Source organism: Pinus tabuliformis, chromosome X (genome assembly GCF_031772625.1).
Source record: "Pinus tabuliformis cultivar Carrire ecotype Pingquan chromosome X, CPIR1, whole genome shotgun sequence".
Lineage (NCBI taxonomy): Eukaryota > Viridiplantae > Streptophyta > Pinopsida > Pinales > Pinaceae > Pinus > Pinus tabuliformis.
In genome coordinates, this window is record NC_142308.1 from 422,932,219 (window position 1) to 422,947,607 (window position 15,389).

Sequence of the window (15,389 nt, forward strand, 5' to 3'; positions counted from 1 at the left end):
ATCTGATATGGTTCTATGCCTTAAAGTGATGTTTGTTCTTGTGCCTCCATATCCGTTGCAATGGGAGGATGCTGAAGGAGTTCTTTGTGCACGCTGATGTGATTGTGAGCTATGTTCAAAGAAACCCTTTGATTTTTTAGATTTATATTGGGCTTCCTCCTCTTCCCTTATGTATTTGGTTCTATCTATTGCTGACACACTTACACAAGTTTTGATTTCTATTGGTTTATCTTCATCCCATGGCCTTTTCCCACAGAGGTGCCTCTGGCACGGGTTTATCAACCTGTGTAAGTTTTGTTGCAATGGGGGTAGTGAAATTCAGTGGTTCCACCCCCTTTCCCTCCTTCAGACCTAGAAACATATTTCCACAATGGGGTTTGGTCTTGTTTAGCCTCATCATGTTCACTCTCTTCCTCCTCACCGAGGTACTCCTCTCCAGGGTTTTCATAAAATCCACTATAACTCTTCATCCTCTTCTTCATCATGATCAACCCTCCTTCTACTCTCCAACCCCATAATAACCAAAAAAGGAACCAAGAAGAAGAAAATGCCAAGCCATATAGCCATGATGTTGATGTTTTGAGTCTGCAAAAAAATGGAGGATTGGGAATGGGAAATAGAGTTTTGTTGTTGTTGTTGTTGTATTTTTAGCAATGAACATAAAAAAATGCTAGCTGAGTGTAGATCTTACCTTTATGGCCTTCAATCCGAAGCTCCAATCTTCCTTGCAAGCTCCTCAAGCTCCTCCAAGCTCCTCTCTCTTGCTCTCTCCAAGCTCCAAACTCTCTCTTGCTCCTCTTGCTCTCTCCAATGGATGAAATTGTGAATAATGGGAGGGGAGAGGGTCTTTTTATCCTTTCCCCCCCCCCTTTTGTCTCCGTCTCTACCACCGGCCGCCACCCCTCTCTCTCGGCTGCATGACCTCCTTTTCCGGCGCTGATGGGAGCAATTTTTAAGAGGGGGAGCAGTCGGGAGTGATCGCTCCCCCTCTTAAAAATCACTCCCGGAGTGTAGGGGAGTGGTCAAGGAGCGACTGCTCCCCTAATCGCTCCCTAAAAACCAAGGAGCAATTTTTTTTAAAGGGAGCGTGCTCCCGACTAGCTCCCGAGCTGACCACGAATTGGGAGCGGGTTTTTTTTTGTTGGGGTGGGGGGGGGGGGCACTCCCCCGCAACCCTGTTGTGTAGTGTTAGAAGGGATTCCAAGTGCTCTGGAAGTGGGATTTGGCCACCAATCTTAAGGTTTTTTCCTACAGCAGTCCATTGTCCTCCTCATTTCACATAAATCATGGGTCAATCATCAAGGGTAGTTGGAGAAAGTTAATGGAAAGGGAGGAATGCCCCATTGATGTTGCCCCCCTTCCATTTTTGTCGGGGTCTGCTAGTGCTCCAGAGTCCATAGTCCATCTGCTAGAAGTGGGGCTGTAGCAGTAGCTTCAAATGCTGAAAAAAAACATTGTCTTAGGAAGACAACAGACTAAAGAGGAAAAGCTGTATGCTTGAATTTGTATCATGATCATCTAAAATTCTAAATGTTTTTAGTTTCTAAATTCAAAAAAACATAATGAATCTTTGTCTATATTTCAGTTTTGTATGAGTAATTTACAATTTTGGTATGTTTTTTAATATATAAAACAAATTTTTGTGTGTAAGGAATCCTCCATGTCCTGTTTCTGGGGTCACCGTGTCTCGTTTCAGACACTCGTATTTTCATGTCCTCTGTGTCGTCTGTCATCATGTCATGTGACTTAGCCTGGAGGCCTTTCCATCTGCCAGCTGTGGGCCCTTACTTTTGCTATTCACGACTCCCCTCTTCTCTACTACCTGTGATTTCTCCTGTGTGCTGCACCCATGCTGCACTGCCCTTCCTGTTTGTTCTGCCCTCACCACCCCTTCTCGTATGCCCTTGCCCTTAACCTCTATCCGACTGATTTTTTTAAACTTTGCTCCAGCTATGTTACCCAAATGGCTGATCTAGGTAGATCCCGAATCTTCCAGTGTAATTCACAGTAGTTTCCAAATCTTAGAACAATATCCTGGATCTGGCATTTGCAGTTGGATTACACCAAAATTTGGTCTGAGCTCCTTTTCTTCTCACATGGATTTTCTGGATGGCCTCATTTATCTGGGCATCTGCATAGCCCCTCTCAACCCTTGTTTTGTGGTATTCATCGCTGCAAATGCATCCCTTCTGCTTATGGGGTTTTAGCCATTCACTCATGCTAATGGACACTCCTCAACAACATTTCAAGTTTCTAGAGTTCTCCCTGTGATGGTTTAAATCACCATGTGTTTACTTAAGACTTGTCAAACCAGGTTTAGTTTTGGAGAAGTTGGGGCAACTGGGAAATTCACCTTTTGAGGGGCCGAAGACAAGATAATTTTATTATTGTCAAACAGATGATTACAAATATGTCAACGGGACTGTTAAGTACAGAAGTGTCAATACACTGTTTGAGTGCAAGGGCCGCTCGTATATAAGAAAAAATACAGGGAGCAGATCTAAGATAGAATTCCATGATCATATGCAACATCTTCATATTCTAGTGGCAGAGGAACATTATTATTGCAGAAATTAAGACCCAACTCCAGGCACATGAGATGACTATCACTGACCTCTGTTATGCCAAACACAGACACCTCTAGCTGAAGGTTTATAACTACTTCAAAGTGAGCTGTTAGATATTGAAAACTAGCCCACTGGAATTTTCCTTGAACAAGAAGCCCTGCACAATGAATTCGTGGTCTCCCTATAAATTCTTCTATATCTTTCAGGCTACTTTGCATATGGAATTTGAAAGAAAAGAAAGTGTCATTTGAAACTTCCATGTGTTTAGAAGTTGACATTAATAACAGTGAAACAAATTATATCTCTGTGCACATGGCTTAAAAAATAGGAGACCACATAAAACAAATTAAGGGGGTTTAGAAAATGGCAGTCTTATTAAAAAAACACAACAGTTTATATGTATAGAAAAGGTGCACAGCAGGATGGAGGTATGATGTGCAACACTAGGAAAGGTGCCTTTGCTTATGTTCATATAGGTAGCTTGTTTATACACAGGTTTCCCATATACAATCTGTCAACTATTCATGATTCATGACCCTACGACACATCTTTTTGAGCAGCATGTTACATTTGAGTGCATGTTCTTTAATGATAACTTGAAAAAGTCAAAAGGCACCAAATGACAAAATAATAAGTACAGAATAGAACTCCAGATGTTTTATAATGAAATATGCACAGTAAGTATTCTTGAAACGCTAAGGAATCCTTAACTGTTATTTTCAAGCACAAATCACTCCTGATAGGTATATGAAGATAGAAATTTTGATAAGTGGTTGTTGTTATCAGGAACTCATGAAACTCAAATTGGGAAAAGGGATAAGAATGAAGGTGATAAAGAGGAGTTGGCTGGAGAGAAGACAGGTGATGACACAGTTAATGTGGCTGAAGAAAGGAAAATGATTGAGACGAAAGAAATTGAAACTGAAAAGCCCCTTACGCCAAAGCTAAACTCTGCAGCCTCCTCTAGTGGAAGTCCTATTGAAGCAGAATCATCATCAAAAGAATTGGAACCTACAAAGAGAACAAGACGAAGAAAGTATGCTCGTATCGATCCAAATCTGTCAAAAGAAGACAGGAAACATGTAATGGCTACAAGAAGAAAAGCTGAAGCTGCCGTACAAGCACAGGAAAGCGAAGACCCTAAAGATGCACTTTATAAATCTTCAGTGGTGGATTCTCAATCTCAGATAAAATTTGCAGGATTGGATGCACAATCTCAGACAAAAGTTGAAGCAATTCCCTCTGTTAATCAGCAGGAGGATTCCAACAAGCTCTTATTTGGTGTTTTGGAGACACCAAAAGGGAACAATATGAGCGCTTCAGTGCTGAGCTCAGGGAAGCAGCAGGAGAGAGAATCTTCTGGATTGCTAGGAGTTTCAGGATTTCCTGCAAGTAACATGGAAAAGTGGATTGTTGCTGACAATAAACAAGTGCTGGACAGTAAAAAAGTCGAGGATCTGATACCAGATTCTCATGAAGCAGATGGAAAGAAGCCAGCCAGTACAGATCATTTGGTGGAGTCAACAAATCCACTAGTAGGGTCTCGTATGGATGCACCTTTGTCTACATCATCGAATAGGAACCAGATGATCAGGTTGCAGAATGGGGAATATATTGGTTTGGAGGCATTCATGCAGGTGGCTAGGACTTTGAAGTCAACAATGATGGCACAAAGTGGTAGGGTTTTAACAAAACCAATGAATCTTGAAAGCACTATGGCTGGTTCAGAATCTATTAGTGAGAAAAATATTACGGAATCTTATTGTCAGCCTGCAGGTGCATTCACCTCACAGTTAGGTAAACAGGTTGGCTCTGATACTCAGTGGAAAGCAAGTTCTTCAGCAATTATTAGAAATGGGACCTTGCATCCTAACTCTAGATATCAAGATGGGAGTCAGAACTCAGGAGTTGATGAAGAAGAAAAAGATAGTTCACTGGAGGATTCCTCAGCTTTTCCTTTCAAGGCAGAGTACACTACAGTGGAGAAATGGATACTTGATCAGCGTAAAAGGAAACACCTTGAGCAACAAAATTGGGCTCAGAAGCAGAGAAAGACAGAGGAAAAGATTGCAGTTTGCTTTCATCAGCTAAAGGCAAGTCTCTCGTAGTGTATATAATGTTTTCATATTAACTATGATTTTTGCATAGTCTTAGGTGGTTCTCATCAAAAGTTCTTTTTTCCAACGGAGATGTCTTGCTTTTTCAGATTTGCAAATAATGCCATATTTATTATCGTCATGTGGCTTTGTTTGTTCCACAGAAACTGCTACAGTACATACTAACTTCTAAGTTATGTTCCATAGCCTTCCACATGACATATTATGCTATAGTTATTATAAATATCTTTTGGTCCCTCCATAGAAACTCAAAACTGACTCTTGGTTTATTGAACCTCTTTACATGCCATTTTTCTGCACCTGAGCTAGGCTTAGGATGATTCTAGCTAACTGTACAGTCCATTAGAACTGGTTCATATAAACAAGTCTAAAGATCCATTATACCCTGCATTATTGCCATCTTTTGGTGCTTCCTTGAATGTCCTTTTTCACATTATCTAATGTCAGATAATCTCTTGAATGCTTGAGATGTTGAAAAAACCCTCTACTGAACTGCTACTTCCCTGACTGTATTTAGGAATAGTTGCTTATTTAAAACGAAAGTTTTAGTAGGCACTGTTACCACCAGAAGTGGGCAACCCCTAGGAGAATTTTTTTTCTCCTCATTGGACGTCCAGGCAGCCAGCATCCCCATGATGGTCAGTTCATAATAGTATGCCAGGATTATCCACCTATTGCTGTGGTCAGATCTCCCTTCTGTTTGGCATTTCCTTTTGAAGGAACGTTGGTCATCTATCAACAGGTACTCTAACCATTCTTGTAATCATCTGCTTTTATTTAATGTTATGGACATATTAATATCGATCACAGGGAAAACTGGATGATTGGCCGATCTCCATTGTATTCTTGTTTGCACACTTCACCTGGGACGTTAGCCTTTGACTTTAGTCCATTGGAACCTCCTTTTGAGGCCTTAGGGTTTAGAAAGGGAACTACCAGGGAAGCACTGCTTATGTAGCGTGTTCAAGGTAATCCATGTGTACCACTTTCCATCTTCTCTTGTTATCCATCTCCATTCTTTGGGTTGGTAGTCGTGGGTCATTGGAATTGGTACCCTTCATCTACATCCTTGAGTTAGGACCCAAAATTTTTGGCCTTGAAGGTTGATGCAGCTAAAAGAAAGTTAAAAGTATATAAGGCCACAATGGAAGAAAAAGTAAAATGCAAAAGATGGTTGGGACATTATTTAGTGTGTGGGTAAAAGCCTAGCATAAGCTCTATGCCCATCATTAGCCATCACCTAGTTCCTCAAGCATTTAATGCTTCCTCTAAAGAAAGAAACTCTTGGAAGACCCAACCTTGATGAGCGAGAAACTACTGTATCTTAAAGGGTTATTGGAGAAATATAAAGCCAAGCTTGGGCTCCTAAGTTATGCACCAAATAAATACAAATCATTTAAGTAAGAAGTACACTAGAAGGATGGAAAAAGCAGGATGAGGAAGGGGGCAACTCATACCACCATGATTGCTGCCTCCTTACATTAGTACACTTAGGATGTTGGACTGCCGTTAACTAGTCTCATGGATATGGCACATGCCTTGAAGTCTTTCCCACTCTATGACCATTATTCTCATACACACCTATGGACGTGTCACTCCTGTTAGGGCATGGAAACACGTAATAGAGTTCTTGACCTAATCGTTCTTAACATAAGTGAGGCGACTTGTTTATAGGTTCTGATCTAGTTAGACATTCGAATGTGAGTTTTCTGTGAAGTATTGTTGTTCCCATAGCATTAGATATGGTCCACTATGATGCTTGAGTGGTTTTTGTCCCAAATGATTGTTGATGTCACTTAATCTTGAGAGGTTTATGTCAGGCGGTGTTATCACAACAACAATGATCCATTAAGGGATGGGCTATAATCTCTCTTTCCAGATAATGTTTTGCCCCAATTTGAGAGAAAATATGGCCTTGATGCTTCTACGTTGCCCCTCCAAAGATGAGCATTGGGCTTTGAGATGATTGCAGTTGGTACTACATCCCTTCATACGCACTGAAGGGAACAAAGTTCGTTCTTCAGACTCCAGAAGACTTGCAATATAAAGATCTCCATTGAGATACAAGAATATATATATTAAGATATATGAATAAGTATGATGTTACAATTGAGAGTGAGGGTCATGTATATATACTCAGGTAAGTACCCTTTCACAAGCGGTCATGTCTCCTTAGACATGCCTCTTTGTTTAACTAATTATTAATTAACTAATCATTATTACAATTATTTATATATATTTTATTCGTGACATTGCCTTCCTCCTCAAAAAAGCTTTGCCCTCAAAGGTTGTTGATGCAAAAGGCTTGATCTCATTTTCGGTTTCTAATGCCTTCTCGTCTTGGCACTGTCATCTTCGTTGATACAAGTTGATATGATCTTCTAAGTGACAAACAAAACTGTTGCAATGAGAAGGGATCGGACCATCCTAGATTAATCTTTTGTGGAATATGCTGATCACTGGAATTTTGTAATGAATTGTTATCATAGGATTGGATTGAGGTTACTTCAATATTCTTTGGAACATCAATTTGTTGTTTTTGTTTTGAATGGTCTCGATACGTTGCTTGGTTGAGTTGTCTACTCTCATGATTCAAATGTCGATAGGGAACTTTTTTGGTTTGACCTTCCCTTATTGGGCATGTGACAATTTTTTGATTTTCTCCTGGCAAGGATGTTGTTGAGTTAGTTACAGAATATTCACTTGGGATGTTCAATGTCTGAACTGTAACATGTAAGTTTGTATTTTCTTCAACTTGCTTGTCTTCTTTCTGAGTTGTGATATTCACTGGATCGATACTATTGTTGTTTTGTCAACTTGAATTCCTACATTTGATGCTTCCTTCTCGATAAGTTGTTGTACCTTGTTTTCTAATGACTTATTATGCTTCTTAATTTGTGTCAGTAATTTTTCACTATGGTCTTTAAGCTGAGAAACTTCTTCATTTTGGTCAGTGGTGATCTTATCAACTTCTCTTTGCATATTTTGTAGTACTTTTTTACCTTATTGAAAAATTATTTTCGAAATATCTTCAATGTCTTCTATATTACCAAATTCGGCTTCACCGTAAGATCTTGTAGTGTTGTTTTTTTCTTTTTGTAAGAAAATGTCAAATACTTCTTCTTCGTATTCAGGATGAAGGAATCTAGGGTTTCCATCCATGGTGATCCCAGAATAATGTCACCTAGGTCGTTCCATAGAGATCGAACCGAGAATTGTGATATAAAAGTATAATCGCCAATGTTTAATTGTAATTCGGTTGTGTCATATTGTTTTCTACCCAAGCAGTCTAAAATCTCAATTATATTTGACTCCAGAATCACCATTTGGTTAGCAAGGTTAGAGTTTATAGAAATTTTCCCTTCAGTGGGAGAGATAGAAATAATAACATCTATTCTTGCAAGAGTCCCTTTAATTCTGAATAGCACTAGAGCATGATAGCATGAGGCTCCTAAAAACCTCCCTCCCTTCACTTCTGAATTAGATGCCATTTTTCTTTGTCAAGATAAACTTATGGTTAATGGAAATATTCTTCAAATTCACCTTTATATCTTCTTTGATTCCAACAATTATAATAAAACTCGATCACTTCTATCTTTGGATAAAAATTACTCTTACTTTTTTTTTCTTGATTTGTTTTAACTCCTTAATGTTGAAAAATCTAGGGCACACATAATTAGTTGATTGTTCGTTACATGATAACAATTTGTGAGGTATTTATACAATTTATCTTAGTTCAATGTTTCCTTCATTATTAGTGTGTATGATAGCTTCATCAAACTGCTATCAAAACCAAAAGAGACAAGAACACAAATATTTGGCTTTCTGCTAGGGGCAAAACCTCTCCCTCTTGGAGAGGAAAACCCATGCAAAATTCTTCTTATGTAGATTCCATTGATGAATACCAAGACCTTGACCCTTGACACATTCTGCCTCTCCAAGACCAAGACATCAATCCTTTTCTCCATCACTGCTGAGATCTTCATCACTCCTTCACTGTTGCATTATTGAGACCCTTACTGTTTCTGCATTACCATGACTGCTCCAGAGATTACCACCGATGTAATCTCTATACCTTCATCGAGAACATGATCTTCAAGTACAAGATCATATCTTGTGTCTGCACCTTGTTATCATCATTGTATCAAGGTTGTGATCATCATGGTTATTATTGCTCCTAGTAGCACGTCAAGACTGCATCATACTAGATCCGAATACTGTCTCCTTTCACTGGTATGCCAAGGATCTCTTGATCATCATCGAAACTTATTTCGTTATCAGAGTTATGCCAGGACTGTAACATCTAACATAATCTTCATTGAGCCGAGAGAATAGATCTATCACCGTTGTTCATTGTGTCTGGGCTGCTACAGGTATGTCATTGAGGTTTATATACCAAGACAATATTGTACCCTCGTCCGAGCTCTTCTCTACTTCAAGTCATAGGTATGCCGAGAGTGTATTTAGCCCGAAACTTTGGTCAACATTGCGTCCTCATCACACCTTCTAGATCTGGTTATGACTGTACCTCAGAGACATCTCTATGTCGAGACTGTCTATTTGGTGACCTTGCTGCTCCATCAATCTGGGATCCAGCTTGACTGCACCTTATACCCATCCAAGGTGCAGTCAAGCCTTTAGACAAGGAGACCTTAATTCAATGCGGATCTACTGCTCCTTAATGTGAAGAATTCAGAGAGAGATAATGTGAGATCTATCATCCTTGAATGTGGATCCCTGTACCTGAGTTCAGTTCACTTCATCTGCGGATACCTTATGCTTTGACTGCGGCTACTACACCCAAAATTTTAGAGAGGAAAAATGCGAAGTTCTTATCTGAGTTTGGAGGATACCTTGACGGGGTATTTATAGTGGTGAGTGCTCCATATTTGAGCTGACATAATCCCATGAGCCGACGTGACTTGCTCAAGCCGACGTGACTTTAATTTATGCATTTAATTTACTTTTGGAGCTGACATGAAGACCTCTTCCTTGTTTTCACTTGCAGACTTCTTGAAGGATTATGCTTGGTCTTTGGAGGTCTTTTTCACAACTTTGTAGACTTGAATACATTTACATAAACTCATAAAGAGTTTCTATACATATGACATGACTCTTTGGCATATAAATAAATCCTAAAGACATCAAGAAGAAGTCTTTCACCTAATGACACTTCTTGCTCATGAAACCCATGTAGCAAGATTACAATTTTTTTTTTTTATTATATCAATTACAAAGATCATGTCATTATGAAGACCGAACCTAGTTACACTTTCTTCAACACTTAAGCCCCCCTTTTTTTTATTGGGTGGACTATTAAAACTTGGATAATATTAATAACCTTTTTATTTATTTATTAAATTATATAATTGAATTAATTAAATTAATTAAATTCTATAAATAATTAATTTAATTAATATTTTAATTATATAACTTATAAAATCTATACAGTGATATAATCCACTGTGAGTTAGAATTATATGACTTATAACATACAACCTATATTATATAATTGGTGACTAGATTGACAATGTCCTTTGACCATGGCTGCAAGGAAAAGATGATTGTAGTTAAAATGCTCCGTGTGTTGGGATGGGCACCATAGTCGACAGGGAAGAACTGAATCCAGTCAACGGGATGGTTGGTTGTGGTTGCAGACAGAGCGTGGACAATGACATCGAATAGGTACCACATGAAATGGCGGAGGAGGTTGACTGTTGATGGCACAGGTAACGACTTGGTCGAGGAGATTGAACAATGGGTCGTGGGTTTGCAATGTTTAGCCAAATAGCAGCTCGTTGAGGAAGTCGCGACAGCCAGGGGAAGGTTTGACAGTGTAGGGAGCGGTTAGCAAGGGATAGACGCGGGTATGAGGAATGACGACTAGTTGAGGAGACAATGAGACGTAGAGAACAAGATCAGGCGACATGGTTGCAACAAGGACGAGCTGGAAATGTTGTAGAAGGTGACAGTGACTAGGGTTTTGGAATTGAACCTTAGTCAAAGTAAAATCTCTAAAATATGATGATTTGAGATTTGTTTAAGATTGTTGAAATTGTGAAAATGGAATTCTAGGGTTTTGGAGTTGAACCTTAGTCAAAGTAGAAATATCTGATGAATGTTGACAATAAGATAATTTGAGATTTGTGAAAGATTGTTGAAATTTGAGTTTTGGATGGATTTGATCGTTGATCCGAAATATAGGGTTTGCAACTAACCCTAGTGGAAGCTGGTCATGTTAATGACTAAGATGTGATTGAATTTGATTGATTCTTTTGTATGAAATCTAGGATTTGTATGAAACCGTAGTGAGAAGTCTAACATATGAATTTTGACCCTAGAAGAAGATCAAGTCTGCCTAAGGACCCTATTCGACCTCACATGAAGCCTATAAAAGCAAGCTCATCGAATTCATTTGGAGCATCATTCTCTCACACAAGTTTGATATCTCTTGTAGTTGGGAAAAAGTGCGAAGTTCCCTTATAGCTGGGAAAGAGTGCGAAGTTCTCTTGTCGCTGGGAAAGAGTGCAAAGTCTATCGCTGGGAAGCCGAAGTGAATGCGAGTTTGGAGAAGTCTAAGGAGAAAGGAAAAATCGAAATTTTGGCATCTCTCTCTCTCTCTCTCTCTGTTTCGTTGTCTGGATTGGGAGATCAAAGTGTCCTAAGTTTCGCAGTTGCCGAAAGCTATTGGCTAATCAAAGTTGCTGGAATGGGTCGAAGATTTGGGAGGCTGACTTGGTGTGGAGGGAAAATCTGGTCTTGGTCTAGGGTGAAGAGTCTCAAAGAATACTATTGAAAGTAAGAATTATCTTGACTGGGTTTTCCCCTCAAGGGGGGTTTTTCCCTGGCATGTGCCTATATCTTGTGTCTCTTGTTTTGTGATCTTCATACACACATAATATGGTAATTGCTTGATGAAAGATAAGATAATAAAGAAGTAAAAGAAGCCAACACACTCACAAGTAATTATCAAGAAAGGAGAATCAAACCCTAATATAATTACTTTGATTTTCCAACACTTTCCTCCAAACTCCCTTGCCTATTGCCATAGCCCCTGTGCTAAATCCTTCTAGCATTGCTACTAGTTTATAGATACACTAGGACCTCTTTGTGGATCTGTCTTAGTCCTTTGGGACATTGACTCAAAATTTGTTGTCAAACCCTCGATTGGTACGGTCCCCTCTCTCCCTTCGAAGGACGACTGAGACCAATCCGGTTGGTATCATTTTTACTCTCCTTCATACCATATCATATTTGGCTGCTGTGACCTGCTGCTTGGTGTCACCATGCTGCTCCAACCCACTTGTCACTTGGCTGCTACATCCCCATGTCAGCGGTTTTGGTGGTTGTGCTGCCATACATCTTGTACAACCTTGGACCTGAGTCCCACTTAGCAACTGTTCCGGGCTCCTGTAGCAATTAACGTCTTGTCTATTCATTGTGCTACATTTGGCTGCCTGCTGGCTGGATTCAGCCATATGGTTACCTTTCTTTGAGGCCCATCTCTTCCACGACGATTGGGTTTGATCTTCTGCAGGACCCCTGCCATGATCCAACTTTGTTTGCTCCCTGCTCATGGCCTATTGTGTTGATATGTGGTTGTCATTGATGTCAACCCAAGCAACACCAAATGATGCCCTGCCTTTTGTCTACTGAAATGACATGGGAAATCATGGTATTTTGATTTCAGACCATCTTTGTTGGATTCTCCTTGTCGAGTTGTTTCCGGTGGTATGTGGCATGTCAGAGTGGCCTCACCATTTGTGAGTTATGCATTTTTGAACTTGAAGCACCCAACTTGTTGGCAATAACCCCAGAACATTGGTGCTGTGGCACACTCACATTAGCCAGCATATTACATAAATTAGGAAATAAGGAGGATCTCAAGATTATTTTTAATACATAAGGAGGATCTCAAGATTATTTTTAATACATAAGTCATAAGATTATTACATGAAATTTCTAATCCTCAAGGCAGACGGCCTCCCACAAAAGGGGTTTCCTTCCAAATTATTTGAATTTCATATGGTAAATTCCTCCCTCCAAAATAGGAATCGTTGCATCTCTCGAAGCCCCTCCCAAGTCTATAAAAAGACACTTGATCCATCATCCAAGATATGCATTTGAACAATCAACCTCAGCCCTGTGGGATACTGTCAAATCAATTGAGAGGCAGAAGGTTTGATCATGATTATGGTGACAAAGGTTTCATTGGGTGACTTGTTGCAGCTTCTCTGTGCAAATTTGTCTGTAGTTTTCGGCCTGCATTAGGGCATCTTTCCTGAACCAAAATCTTGGTACATGACTATTCATCAAGTAGTGTGGGTCTGTGGCATATTTTTAATTGCAGAACTTGCCGCAATCTTAAAGAGCTCAGCTCCAAGCATTGAAAGGCCTAATCACTGATCTTCAGCTCTCTGTTAAAGCAAGGCGAATTTATGACTAAGACAAAGACAGTGTTTAGCCTTAAAGCAGTGGCAGTTTTATCCTCATTTGTAGTTTCGATTGGCGTGAAGCATCTGCAGACTTTGGCCTTCTGTCTTTTAACTCTTATATCCTATTTACGTTGGATATTTTATTAGGTATCACATGTATAGTTCATAAGACTCTTATTCAAGATCTAGACTCTCCTTCGTAACACACTGTCATAGGAAATGCAGTCCCCCATATCTTGCCCCAAAATGTTTTGGGCAGGTTGAATTATGAAAACCATCTTTCATTATGTTGTTGACCAATCACTCTTTTACTTCAGATCCCTGATGATGGGTGAAATGCTTGCCTGAAACATGCTGAATAAAATATGTTACACACAGCAAACCCAGAATCACTTAGATACAAGGAATAACATTGTTGAATGTGATATTCAGATGAAGTATGTCATATCATTTTCCATTATAATCTTTGTAATTGCTTTTAGCAAACCAATCTATTGAGAAAGTAGACTGACTGATCTTGTTGTTAATCTCCATGATAAACTATTATCCAGTTGCATACAATTAAGTTATTAACCACTGATATCTATGAATTCCTTCCTCGTTATTTTCTTGAAAATAAAGTATACTATAAATGGATATATAGAGTTTCCTTTCTGTCAATACCTATAGCAACATGACATGTTCTTATGATATCAATAATTAGTGGAATGCAGTGTGCACCAAACAAGATGAGATTGACTATTATTTAAAATTTTTGATTGTATGATGAACAGGAGGTTGTGAGTTCTTCAGAAGATATTTCGGCAAAAACTAAGAGTGTGATTGAACTTAAAAAGCTTCAGCTACTTCAACTCCAGAGGAGGTTACGCAGGTGCTCTATTTGTTCTCATTGCCCCTTCATGCATTGAGGAATTGTCATATCTTGATTGTTCATTTACTTGCAGTCAGGAAGAATGTTAGCTTTGCATGTATACTTTGATTTGGTGGTGTAGATTGGGAAACATTATAACAAGTTTTTGAAATGGAAATAGTTTTATCTGAAAAGTGATTACAGATGTTTTTTTTTGAATATCAGGGATTTCTTACATGACTTTTTCAAGCCAATCACACCTGATATTGATAACTTAAGAACAATGAAGAAAAATAAGCCTGGAAGACGCATGAAGCAATTAGAAAGGCTTGAACTGAAAATGAAAGAGGAACGACAAAGGCGAATCCGAGAGAGGCAGAAAGAATTTTTCAGTGAGCTAGAAACTCACAAGTAAGAGTTTAAATTCTGTTCTTTAAACATGATCTGTTTTGGCTTGTTAGACATGATTTTTTTTCCAATAACATTCTTGCTGTGAAACCCAAGGGATGCTTCCCCACATTTCTGGATGGCAGTCCTAGTAAACCCATCGGTGTAGATTCTTGCACCTCACCTTGGGGGATTCCAACCAGGCACATGCTGTCACATAATTAGACAAATGCCCGTCAACATTGGTGACAACTGGTTGGGCTAATCCCTTGGGCTTATTATTGAACATGGCATGCATGCATGCATTTTTATGTTTTTTTGTAAACATGTATGATGTTTGGATGCATATGTGCATGATTATCTACTACACAGTACAAATGCGTATATTGTGTTTATTTATGGATGGGTTTGGTATAAAAACATGTGCACACATTTTCATGATTATGAAACTTCTTAAAATGTCTGTTCCTAGAATCACTGTAGTGATTCTATAGTTTTAATTATGTTTTCCATGTCCCACATGTTGGCTCTTTTGATGATTTTTGAGATAATTTTCGCTGTTCAATTTCAACACATTAGGCAATGTCATATTTAATTAGCTGGTTGAAAAAGATGGCTTCTAGGAAATGTCATGAGTCATGACCATCTTTGTTAAAGTTATAGTGAGGCATCGCATATAGAATTTTATGTTAAAATTTCTTTATCAACCATAGGTTTATTATTTTCTTATGATCTTTCTGAACAATTTACTTGCTTAAATTTTAAACAGAATGTAATGTTCCCGTGAAATTAATTTCCAAAGGGACAAAATAGCCTATCGATCCCCGTAGGCGACGGTCCTCAATAAAGGGGAAAACCCCCAAAATTTCCAATTCTGGGCGAGTTTTGGGGCAGCTGGGCAAAGAAACCCAAAACTGGGGTTTGAAGTGAAATTTACTTAATCATTTAAGGAGAGACCCCTCTACGAAATTTATAAATATGAGAGGGATGAATTCATTTTGATCATCATGGATTGGATCCTTTTGTCTCTGTT

The 15,389-nt window shown here is 38.9% G+C and overlaps 1 protein-coding gene across 4 annotated transcripts in view; it reads left to right on the plus strand.

The window, feature by feature from the left end:
- Positions 1-15,389, plus strand: part of LOC149140382 (uncharacterized) — a 241,685-nt gene that overhangs the window by 137,154 nt on the left and 89,142 nt on the right. For 3 of the 4 annotated variants that reach the window (XM_089449709.1, XM_089449711.1, XM_089449712.1), the window contains 3 exons: positions 3,354-4,660; positions 13,893-13,990; positions 14,195-14,380. In XM_089449709.1, coding sequence (XP_089305835.1) covers positions 3,354-4,660; positions 13,893-13,990; positions 14,195-14,380 — 1,591 coding nt within the window. The remainder of the gene's footprint in view (positions 1-3,353; positions 4,661-13,892; positions 13,991-14,194; positions 14,381-15,389) is intronic. The other variant, XM_089449710.1, reaches the window with a different exon arrangement.